General features: G+C 42.3%; 1 protein-coding gene across 3 annotated transcripts in view; it reads right to left on the bottom strand.

Annotated features, from left to right (window-relative positions):
- The window catches only part of LOC131125569 (5'-AMP-activated protein kinase subunit gamma-2-like), a 28963-nt gene that overhangs the window by 9554 nt on the left and 7044 nt on the right, over positions 1–12365 (bottom strand). The window contains exons 3-4 of one of the 3 annotated variants that reach the window (XM_058067228.1): positions 12060–12309; positions 1795–2024 (exon numbers count right to left, since the gene is read on the bottom strand). In XM_058067228.1, coding sequence (XP_057923211.1) covers positions 1795–2024; positions 12060–12309 — 480 coding nt within the window. Of the gene's footprint in view, positions 1–1794; positions 2025–7303; positions 7722–12059; positions 12310–12365 lie in introns of those variants that run through there. The other 2 variants (XM_058067229.1, XM_058067230.1) reach the window with 2 other exon arrangements.

The raw sequence follows: 12365 nt of genomic DNA, 5'->3' as shown, positions 1-12365 counted from the left end.
CCTTGTAAGCATGAAATGAGAAATTTCCTACTTCCCAGAACAATTGAATGCAGCATATCAACACTATGATCAGTGCAGTATAAAATATTATTGTACATTATCCCTTCTGGACTTAAACTGTCCATAGGTATGAATGAGAGTGTGAATGGTGGTTGTTTCTGTGTGCCCTGTGATTGGCTGGCCACCAGTCCAGTGTGTATCCTGATTCTCACCGGATGTCTGATGGGATAGGCTCCAGCATACCCTCAGGACACTAGTGAGGACAAGCGGCATAGAAAATGGATGAATAGATAGATTTCCCTTCTGAGTCTTCATTAGCAGCGCGGCCAGTGCAACAACAATACCTGCTCAGGGATGCTCGGCCGCATCGCACTGCAATAGTGACACAGCACTTTTCTGGCAATGCTTCCATAAATCTTGCCCTGCCGCATCCCAGTAAGCATACAGACCCTTCTTGGCTTCATACTAAACTGCAGAGGTTTATGATCCATTACATTGATTGCTTTTTAAATTGGATTTGGCAAAAAAAAATATATAAACAGCTACATCAGTGGATTATTTTGTAGTAGAGGAATATGGAGAAGGCCGTAGGCTCTGACCCTCAATTACTATCACCACCCTCGAGTGTTAATATCAGCGGTACACAACATTAGAGATGAAATATTGATTCGCCCTCCAATGCAGTATCAGTCACAGCAGCCACGTACTAAGTCAGATCATTATTCATTAAATCAGCAGAGTAGCCCGAGCAAATCTGTTGTCCCATCACGACTCAGGCGGGACGGGCGCTCTGGACACTTTTAGTCCACATTAATGCTGTTTGAGATATTGCTTCCATCTTGCAATATTTACACTTGGGCCACACAGTGCATACACAAGCTCTATCAAATACACACATATAATGTAATACATTGTAGTTCAGGGGTGTTCAAAGTGTGGCCTGTCTTTTTTTAATCTTAAAATGAGTCCTCGGCACATTTTAGACAGCACTGTGAACGCACCACCGAAATAGATGACGCGGGTATAACACAAGGTGGCTGGCTGCACTTTACTTGCGCGGCACCCGTATAAACGTTTTGGTTGCTTATCACAATTACTATAGCACCATCCAGTTGTCCTAATTACAACAGCAGTTAATTTCATTGAAAATGCATCTTATTTTTATACTTAATGGGCCAGATTCAACCCAGCGAGTTAGAATGTGGTATTCTCGTGGTAAACGATGCCAAAGTTTCAGTTAACGAGGTTTTCACATTTGAAAGTGAGCCCTCAAATAAACTTCGGGCTGTCCAGTCTCTACTTCCCGATCGGATTTGGATCCAACACATATGGCTGTATGTAAAAAGTGGGCATTTTAAAAATAAAAAAATTGCTATTTATTATCAACCCCTATACCATTTATCAGTTGGGTTGGGCAGCTATCGGCACAACACGAGTCCTCCTGAGCACTACACTAGAGTGAGCATGCCTGGATGTGGGCCGTGGGTAGAATAAATTAAAACAGGCCATTTGAGGGACGCACGAAATCCAAAGAAATACAGCTGGAATAGGTGCGGATTCTGGAAGATCTAGAATGCTTTCTGTACTGGTTATCGTGTGTAGCAGCTCTATAGGAGTCCACAACTCAATACAAACGGCCATAAAATGGCCCCCCAATAGGTCCCCTTTAAGTAGTGTGACAACTTACTTGAATGTGACGTGAGCTGAGCGCCCTAATTGAGGTGAAAAGCATGTTACGAGTCCCGAATCTGAAATCCTTGCAAGACTTAGTAACTTTTTTGCAGTGCGACTCACTTGTTGTGAGGTAGAGTATTGCGGCACAGGGCTTGAAGAAAGTTTCAGGGGTTTCGCCGTGGGAAGGCCGAGGCGCTGTCCTGTGTCTAGAGGAGTGGACACAGACCGGGAGCGGAAACGATCCCCCAGGAGGCGTTCCGGGCTCGGGACGCTCTGTGGGGCTTCCTGGGTGAACACAGGCTGGCTGGGTGCCTGTGTTGGCGTGGTGGGTGGTGTGGCAAGTCCAGAGGCTGCAGACACATGAAAATCAGCTTTAAAAAAATACTCAATGTGCTGCATGTTATACTGTTGTTAGTCAAACACAGGCACTATACTGCTGTTGCAGATACCATCAAGTCAACACATGCTAGAGATGGAATGCACAAGTGAGATAAAGCCTGAGCTCAGCTGCTGACAGACATGGATGAAGTAAGTAAGCCCAGTGACAAAGACAGCAACACAACTGAGCAACTGAGCGTGATTGTAGGGAAATAATTGGGAGGTAACATACCAGAAAAAATAAACTAGCCTCTTAATAGATTTAAAAACATCCACTTTCATCTCAAAAAGCAAAGTATTTAATTGCACAAACAACAATTGTAATTTGTGATTCACTGTAGTGATACGATACAGGATTACGCAGGTTCTTGTTGATGGTTATGCCAACAGTTGCTAGGTATACTTTATAGGGCTAAATCATTACTGCCCCATTGGCCTGCAAGGGAAAAAAGCTCTATGTCAGCCATGTTCACGAGGCTGCTTTAATGTGCAGAAAAAGAAACAACAAACAGCACTGTAAAGCTTGGGTTGTGCTTCTGTGAAGTCACTAGACCATGACAACACGTTCACTACTACATGAAAAAAAAAAACATTTTTGATTTTCTGCTCACCCCAGGTTCACAATATTAAGATGATAACTAAGTAACATTCACTCATTCATTTTCTACAGCTTATCCTCACAAGGGTTGCAAGGGTGCTGGAGCCTATCCCAGCTGTCTTTGGGCGAGAGGCGGGGTACACCCTGGACTGGTCGCCAGCCAATCACAGGGCACATATAGACAAACAACCATTCACACTCACATTCATACCTATGGACAATTTGGAGTCACCAATTAACCTAGCATGTTTTTGGAATGTGGGAGGAAACCACAGGGAGAACACGCAAACTCCACACAGAGATGGCCAAGGGTGGAATTGAACTGGTGTCTCCTAGCTGCGAGGCCTGCACGCTAACCACTGGGGGGGTTCTCCCACATTCCAAAAACATGTTATGTTAATTGTCAGTTGGGATAGGCTCCAGCATACCCCCTCAACCCTAATGAAGTGGTATAGAAGATGGATGAACGTGTATACTGTGCATTTTTATCTGTATTTATAAATCACAACTGACTTCGGGTGGTTGAGATGAGAAATGGGACCACAAATCTGCAGATTACCACTGCCGTGAAAGGCGATGTATGGAGGCGTGCAAGCTAACGGGAGTCATGACTAGCTATAGTGTTAAGAAGACAATGTCGCAGTTTGGTAACACATTGCTTCCACAGTGAAATACGTCAACTAGGGGTGTCAAAAGTGTTGCCTGGGGGCCATTTCCAGACCACAGCTGTTTTGTTTAAATAGGCCAGTGGCAAACCATTTTTTTTTTAACCCCAACAAAAATGGGAAACTAAAACAATAAGGCATAACGACAATGTTGGTGCTAATCAGATTTGTCTTTAAATAAGTATTGCCTTAAAAAAAAAAAAACTATAATTATCTAAGTGTTACCCACATTCAGTATGCGGCCCTCAGTGGAAAAAGTTTGGACAGACGTAAACGGATAAACACAAGTACTGTAGATAAGACAGACGTAGTGAGCTGGCATTGTTCAGCGAGAAGCTAGAACTATTCATGCTGCACTCCAGCTATTAAGGGACTTTAATCAAACAATCATTCACACTGTTCCAACTCTTACTGATGTTCCTTCACTGTCACCTGTAAATTATGCAGGGCTGTCAGATATAACGCAATCATTTATTTCATTTTGTGTTAAAATTGGGCGGTACGGTGGTCGAGTGCTTAGCGCGCAGACCTCACAGCTAGGAGACCAGGGTTCAATTCCACCCTCGGCATCTCTGTGTGGAGTTTGCATGTTCTCGCCGTGCATGCGTGGGTTTTCTCCGGGTACTCTGGTTTCCTCCCACATTCCAAAAACATTCTAGGTTAATTGGCGACTCCAAATTGGCCATAAGTATAAATGTGAGTGTGAATGCTTGTTTGTCTATATGTCTTATTGTGCCCTGTGATTGGCCGCCTCACGCCCAAAAACAGCTGGGATAGGCTCCAGCACCCCCGCGACCCTTGTGAGGAAAGTGGTAGAAAATGAATGAATGAATGTGTTAAAATTGTTGGCAGAATTAACACAAGCATATCATGGCAAGCCGAAGCTCTCTGTTATGACAAGTCACACAAAATCCTGGTTTAATTAGGTCGTAAAGTTTGGCAAAGTTTTGTAATTTGACAGCCCTAAAAATTATTTATTATATTCATTTATTTTTTTTATTCAATAATTGTATACTGTACCACTGTACATACTGTACCAATAATGAATACCGAGGTGCATACTGAACTACAAGGATGCCGTACCGTGACATCACTAGTAAAAAGTACGAGTTATTACACAGTTCACGCTCTGCTATGTTAGCAATTATGACTCAAGTGGTTGTTGATAACTCCATCCACAATAATTAGAGCGGTTACATCACCACGAGCGGTACTGTACTTCAGTCAGCTGTTCGTGACGCAGCTCTGGCTTTCCAAGGTGTCACAAGGTGTCACGGCCGACACATGCTCTCGCTCTTTCTCTCCCACATGAGGCGTCACGATCTTACGCCTTGACATGTGACACTGCCGACATATTTGCGAGGCCAGACAATGAGTGACACGGATAAATGCGTTCCCCATGGTTCATAAGATATCAAATGCAGCCCGCTGAAAAGCGTTAAGGTCGGCTTCTGAATGTGGAGCCAGCTTCTTTAGTAACAAGTATAGCAAGTAGTACAGTACAGTACAATACCGCCCTCATTTATCGTAGTCAATTTGTTCAAGACCTGACTGCAAATAAATGAATTTATGAATTACAGTGGAGGCCCCAAAATCCTACACACCACCTTAATAGGTACCCAATTCCTATATATCAGGGGTCTCAAACTCGCGGCCCGTGGGCCAAATGCGGCCCGCGAGACGCTAGTTTGAGGCCCCCACCTTGATACCAAAGTTTAATGTTGAAATGACAGCTTAAAGCTGTGTGCACACCAGACGCAATTAACATGATTTTGCCCCGCCCATACTGTTACCCTATCCTGTTACCCCGCCCTGTTTTGCTTTGGATTAGCAATGAAGCTAAAGGCTTATGACGCTGGGTACAAATAAATGCAGGAAAAGATTTGGAATAAAACGGAAAATACACGTCAAGATAAAGCATCTCATCAAACATGTTGTTAAAGTTACGACGCTGCTCCCAGATGGAACTGAGTACGATGCTAACTTGCTAATTGGGTCAAATTATTACGTTTCATTAATGTTCATGTTAAAGGTTAAATAACTTAATACTGTACATTTGAATCTGAAAAAAATAATTTCTCTACCAACTGTATGTGGTTTCTTACGTTTTTCTTATTTGCTGTTTTATTATTATTTTACTTATTTATTACTGATTGATTGATTTATTGTCTTTATTCTTAATTTGTTTATTTATTTATTTTTTATCTTATTTTGTGTAGAAAAATAAAAATTAAGATATTTGAGAACAGTGGAATGTTTTATCAGATATTTTGGTGTGGAAAACCGGAACCAAAATACTGAAAAAGTGTAGGGTATATCAGAAGCAAAAGCATTGAAGATAGTTTTTTTTAAATTGATTTCTTTCCAGTTTTTAATAATGCGTTATGGGTTTTTTTTTTTTTAAACCTGATGCGGCCCGGCTTCACCCAGAACCTAGCTCCGGTGGCCCCCAGGTAAATTGAGTTTGAGACCCCTGCTATATAAATATAGGTTGAAGAATACTTGACTAGCAATTCAAAGACCCAAAATAAAAATCCTGGATGTAAACCCTCAAACCAAACGCAATAGGAAACCAGTTAGTTGTGGTGTAATGTGGCTAACAAGCAAACAAACTGATGAAAACATAACTCCTCGTCGAGGTAATGAAATGCAGGTTGAAACAAATGCTTGAGAGATAGCTGAAGGCCTTGTGTGTTGTCGTGCATATCAGTCAGCCCACTCTATCGCTTGACATTTAGTTGGCGTGCATCAGGCCCGCTCCGGCCGTGTGGCCTTCCTATTTTAGCCGTGCTGTTGTGGCACATTCCACAGAAGGAGATAACAGAGGCTGGGTGCTAGCTCTCTCTATCCTCAGTCTGCTACACACCACCACCCAGGAAACAGGAAGCGACTTTAACTGGCGACAAACAAAACTGGCATGGTTCTTTGCAACCTTGGAACCAGGATAACAGAAATATACGGACAGTCAGATTATGAACAATGAAAAACATAACATTCATGTGTCTGTGTATGAACCACCAGTGCCTTTTGATGGTGCATCAACAGATTATGAATAAGATGTTAACTTTTCATGCATGGTGACATTTGCTAACATTGCTAATATTAACTTAGAATATCATCCCCGTTAATTGGACGCCAGACTCTTTTATGACCGCATTTATGAAACATTTTTGGAGTGACCCTTTACATGTGGATAAAATGTCTTTTAATGTTAACATTAAAATGTCTTTTAATATTATTAGAGCTCTCTAGACATGAAATAACACCCTTATTGTCACCTTTAAATTCATATTACCCAATATAATACACATAACTCGAGAAAATATGCAATTTAAGACATATGATTCACACTTGTGTGTATTTCAGTAAATGTTTTGCGGATACGTGGACAGGAAGTGATGTCTGGGATTCAGAGTTGAGTTTTCGCTGGGGTAAATACGGCCACAACAGTAGACATGTTAGGATAATGGTAATGATGATGCCAGCATGCCAGAATGGATTCTGTCAGGCGTTGGAGGGGGTCAATTAGGATGCATAAAGATCCTATTAGTGTGCATGGAAGACAAATGACCTCTAATGGCCCCCACAAACCGAAATGCCCAGTCTGTCACCGCTACAGCTAAGACATGTGTCCAGATCACATGACTGACGCTTTAAGCTGAGGTGTCAGCATGTCATATAGAAGAGGAGAACCATGTACTGTGCTGTATGGCCTATGCTTAACCTCCTCGTAGAGGTCATCAGTTCTTCTAACTTACAAGCGCTAAAGTCAGCATAAAAAATGCTTTTGTCAACAAAATGACAAAAAGCCTGCAAGGTGATCAATGCTGTTGATTGACAAGAGGCTGAGATACAGGGTTCCTTTAGACACTGGGATGCACGCTCGTTCTTCGGTCTTGACAAGAACCCGTGCGAAAAAAAACACCCGAGTGCAATGAATAATGACAAACATCATACTGGTAATTCATCAAGAGCAACAGTGCTTTACCCGAAAGGCACGACGCCTCCGACTGATGCCTCCCCCCAAGTCCATCTTGCTCCTTGCGTTTCTTACTCCTTCTCAGGCTGCCAAACCTCTTCATGGAGCACGGTGGGCTGTGGCTTCCAAACTAAATTTGACCACCGTGACCATCTGCATTACGACAGAAGCGACTCGGCAGTAAAAGGAGAGTCACTCCATATCCCTCATGGACACAAAACAAAGCTGGTTGTCCACTTTTCCTTTAAATGAGATGCAGACACCGTTCCTCAGGGTAAAAATGGCAAATGCTTAAAAGGTTAAGCTTGCAAATACAAATCAGCTGCGTTACCTCCTCAAAGACAAGTGGAGGAGCAGTAAATTCTGCACAGCTCCATTCAAAAGTTCCCCTATTGAGTGATGCATATGGCCTCCGTGTTCCCCGCCCCGCTCCTCCTCTCAGAGCTGTAAATTGTCAGGTGCAGCTGTGGGTGGCGTCTCTTTAATACAGCACGGGTTTCAAAGGAGGCCAGCCTATGTGGAGCAGGCGGGGGAGAATCAGCTGCCATTGGTCAGGTTTGCACTTCACTCCACCCCCCCTCCTACTGCACTACCAACTAGCTCCTGAAGAGTTAACTCCACCAAGGCACGCATGTCTTGTAGCACCCCTATGGGTTGGGGTCAAAATGCTTAGGAAGAGAGGCTAGCATATGTAATACGGATATCCTCCTAACCATTAAATAAATAGTCAATGTTGTGGTGATTAGGATAAACAACCTCAGGTTACAGTAGTTGTTGTTTAGCTTGAGAAATTTCAAGTCAATCTGAATCTACATTTGTGAAAGGGAAGGTGAGGTATTCTGCTCAGTCTCTATAAATGTTTATTTTTGACACCCTCATGAAGCCTGACTGGACATAAGAGCAACAACTCAAGCTTTATCAATGTAGGGCAAATGAGATTATTATGGAGATCGTTACCACAAAATGGTGGATTTTCCCACAAATAAAAGACTCAAGAATCCGCAACGAAGTTGTGAATGTTGAATCGTGAATCCAACATATATCTGAATGAAGATATTTTACAGCCTACTTACTACATTCATTCATTTTCTACCGCTTTTCCTCACGAGGGTCGCAGTGGGTGCTGGAGCCTATCCCAGCTGTCTTCGGGCGAGAGGCGGGGTACACCCTGGACTGGTCGCCAGCCAATCAAAGGGCACATATAGACAAACAACCATTCACACTCACATTCATACCTATGGACAATTTGGAGTCGCCAATTAACCTAGCATGTTTTTGGAATGTGGGAGGAAACCGGAGTACCCGAAGAAAACCCACGCATGCACGGGGAGAACATGCAAACTCCACACAGAGATGGCCGAGGGTGGAATTGAACCCTGATCTCCTAGCTGTGAGGTCTTGCCATAAAATGAAGCCTTATTTTGCAAACCGTTTTATGGAGCAGGCCAACAAAACAAGTATCTGACTGCAAACTTTAGACACCCATATTATGGGAAACAATTAGGACACCCCACGTTCGCCCCGGCATGTCAGACAAACAATCAAGTGTATGGCTGCTGGGACATTTGGTAGTCAGCTGTCAGGACCTTTTTTAGTGGAGGGAGCTGACCTTTTTGGGGGAGGGGGGGTTGGGGCAACCCATGTTCAGTCAGCTGATCAGAAGACCTCCACTCGCATAGCCATCCCCTTTAAACAGATGACATTAGTGATAGCGTGTCCAAGACGGCTCACAACCCTAACCCTTTACATGACCCCTTCATTGTTTAGTTCCCAAAATGCATCCACATGTATTACACTGCCATTTAAAGGGCTGTGGATTTTGCAAGGTTCCCTGTTCCTTTTATTTACTGACAACATACAGCACACTATAGCAACAGTGAGAAGAAAGAACGGGTGAGAGAGAGGCCTAAGCACAGGCACAGCATGGCTGTATGAGGTAGCTACCACGGCTTGGTCACTTCCAGATAAGGCCATGGAAAACCTTAACCGTTGACTTTAGCAGACTGTGAGAGCCTTACAAAGCTCAGAGAGATCATCTTCAGTTACAGTTGTTTTTTTTTTTGCATGTTCACACTTGCATGTTTCAGATCAAACTAATTGAAGTATTAGTTAATGACAACACAAAATAACCCAAAATGATGTTTTTAAATCAAACTGTTTATTATTAAGGGAAAAAAAAAGCCACACCTGTGTGAAGAGGTAATTGACCCCTAAACCTAATAACTGTTTGGGCCACCCTTAGCAGCAACAACCTCAATTAAGCATTTGTGATAACTATAGAGGGATTTTGGACCACTCATCTTTCCAGAAAGATTCTGCAAATATATTTCAATATTGAAAATATACATTTCAATATACGTACAGCTGGATCTCAAACTCTGGCCTTTTTAAGGATCGAGGTCAGGACTTTGACTACACCACTCCAAAGTCTTTAACCCAACCAGTTTTTCTTAAACCATCCAGAGGTGGACTTGGTGTGTTTTTGGGTTCACCGTTCGGCTGCAGAACCGAAGTTCGTTTCAGCTTGAGGTCACGAACAGATGACCTGACAGGATTTTTTGGAAGTCTTCCAGGTCCTGAAGCAGCAAAACAGCCCCAGACCATCACACTACCTCCACCATATTTTACTGTTGGTATGATGATCTTTTTCTGAAATGCGCCATTACTTTTACACCAGTAATGGCACACAAAACTTCCAAAAATGTCTCCCTTTGTCTTGTCAGACCGCAAAATTATTTTCGTAATGGTCAAGATGTTTTCTGGTAGAATTGAGACGATCCTTAATGTTCTTTTTGGTCACCAATATTTTTCATCTTGGACAAATGAGGCCTGCAATTTTTGGATGTTGTTGTGGGATCTTTTGTGACCTCTTGGATGCGTCATCTGTGCGCTCTTGGTGTAATTATGGTTGGCCGACCACTCCTGGAAAGGTTCATCACTGTTCCATGTTTTCGCCATTTGTAGAAAATGGCTCTCATTGTGGATTGCTAGCCTCCCAAAGCTATAGAAATGGTTTTACAAACTTTTCCAGACTCATAGATCTCAATTAATCTCAGTTATGTTTTAACAGGGAAGGGAATCGCTTTCTCACACAGGTAAGTTTGGATTTTTTTGTCCTTTAATAATAAAAAGTCTCATTTAAAAACTGCATTTTGTGATAAGTTGTGTTGTCATTGACTAATTTAATACTAATATAATAATACTAAATACTAATATTAATTTATGTGTCTAATGATCTGAAATATTAAAGTGTGACAAACATGCAAATTATATTTAGTATATTTAGAAGATATAACATTTAAGATGCATATATACACGACATAAGATATACAAGATAAAAAAAAACATAGGCAAGACTCCAGAAAAAGGTCTCGCAAAAATCCTGTAATACTATCCAGAGATGCAAAAAGCTTTAAAATAGAAGGAACTCATTAAGACAGAAATTAGGCTTTGAGCACACCCTTGTGGTGAGTGCAAGAAAAACAGTACTGCAATGAGAGATAAAAAGATGTACAGTATACATTGCATAGTACTTCAAATTACCATGCACACAAAAACCATGTCAATATTGTGTCAATATTATACACTATTGCAAAACGGATCTATTTATTTATCTGTACTATGCAGACTGAACTCAAAACCTCAACAACAAAATGGGACACATTGCATGATGCCGAGTCAAGCTACTAGGATGCTAACATGGACATTTTGCCAAAACTACATGAAGAATACAGTTAGACTGAATTAGTGTATTAACAACACGACAACATACACGCCATATCGTAACAGGAACAGGAAAATGTGCACAAAGGCCAAATTATATCGTAAACTTTCAACGTTAACCAAGGTTCCACTGTATATCCAAGTTTCATTTATATACTACAGTCCCTTGAGAAGATATAAAATCTACTTTCTGTGACAGACAGTAGGTTTCCCAATACTTTAGCCTGACTGGAATCCTGCCGTGAATATGTTTGAGCCCGGTTGCCGTCACTAACAACTCCTGAGGTCTGGCCCCAGTGTAGTGATTCCGTCAGCTCCTGCCAAAGTGACCCACAGCGAGGAAATGGGGTAGGGGTGAAGAATGGGCGCCTGTGTGAGCCAAAAACACATGACTCATCTTTGCGTAGTAGGTCTGTTTCTATGTTTGGGTTATGTAATAGTAATCAGCCAACCTGGTGCATGGAGACACGGGCGCTGACTAATGTGCCTGTTAGCATAGTTAGCCATGAAGCGAGGCCTTGTGTGGCCCCTCCTTACCACACTAGAACATTAATGTGTCTCCATAGCAATAGTGACTTTGGCGGTGCATCCATCAGTGAAATGCCAAACCTGCAGTAATCCAAAAATTGGGACTTGGAAGGAGAGATCCATCAGTTAATAAAAGCCAAATATTTCACTTTCCTTGGGAATTCTGCTGAAAGCTTCTTTTTTTTGGCGCACAAGCAATCGCTTGTCTGGCGCACCTCGTTCAACAAAACAAAGGAATGAATGTTTCATCATGAGGGAAGCACTGCTTTCACTTCCTTGTTTACATATTCTCACCAGTTGGCTACAATGACCTGTTTTTTTACACACTTATTTTTACGCTTGCATCATTTCAAGTTGACTAATTGTTATATTTGTATGTTAAAATGTTATATAAAAAAGAATAATGATTTCCTGATGGGGTCAGTTTGACCCTGGAAAAATTGCTTTCCAACCTTAACGTGTTATTGAATACTAACTAGCAGTAATCGGTGCAAAAGTATCAATATTTTCTTACTTCTGCGGGCCCTGGAGAATATTTTGATGCTTGCAGGGCTGGTGCTGGATGAAGAGCGGAAGATGCCACTGAAGCTGAGGCGGCGGGGGGATTTGGGTGGGGAGTCCTGATAGCAGGGATAAGGAAAGATGTTTCTTGGAGAACCCAAGCTGGACTTGGACTGCACCGGCGCTGACTGCGGACATGGCGGCACGTTCCTCACAGCAGGCTCTCCCCTGGCAGGGCTGGCAGAGCGTATGTAACGTTCTCCCTGTGAGACGATTAAGAAGGATGCAGTTTTATTTTACCGCACCAGCAGGTCCCCTG

Source organism: Doryrhamphus excisus, chromosome 3 (assembly GCF_030265055.1).
Source record: "Doryrhamphus excisus isolate RoL2022-K1 chromosome 3, RoL_Dexc_1.0, whole genome shotgun sequence".
Lineage (NCBI taxonomy): Eukaryota > Metazoa > Chordata > Actinopteri > Syngnathiformes > Syngnathidae > Doryrhamphus > Doryrhamphus excisus.
This window is presented reverse-complemented; position numbering and strand designations above follow the sequence as displayed.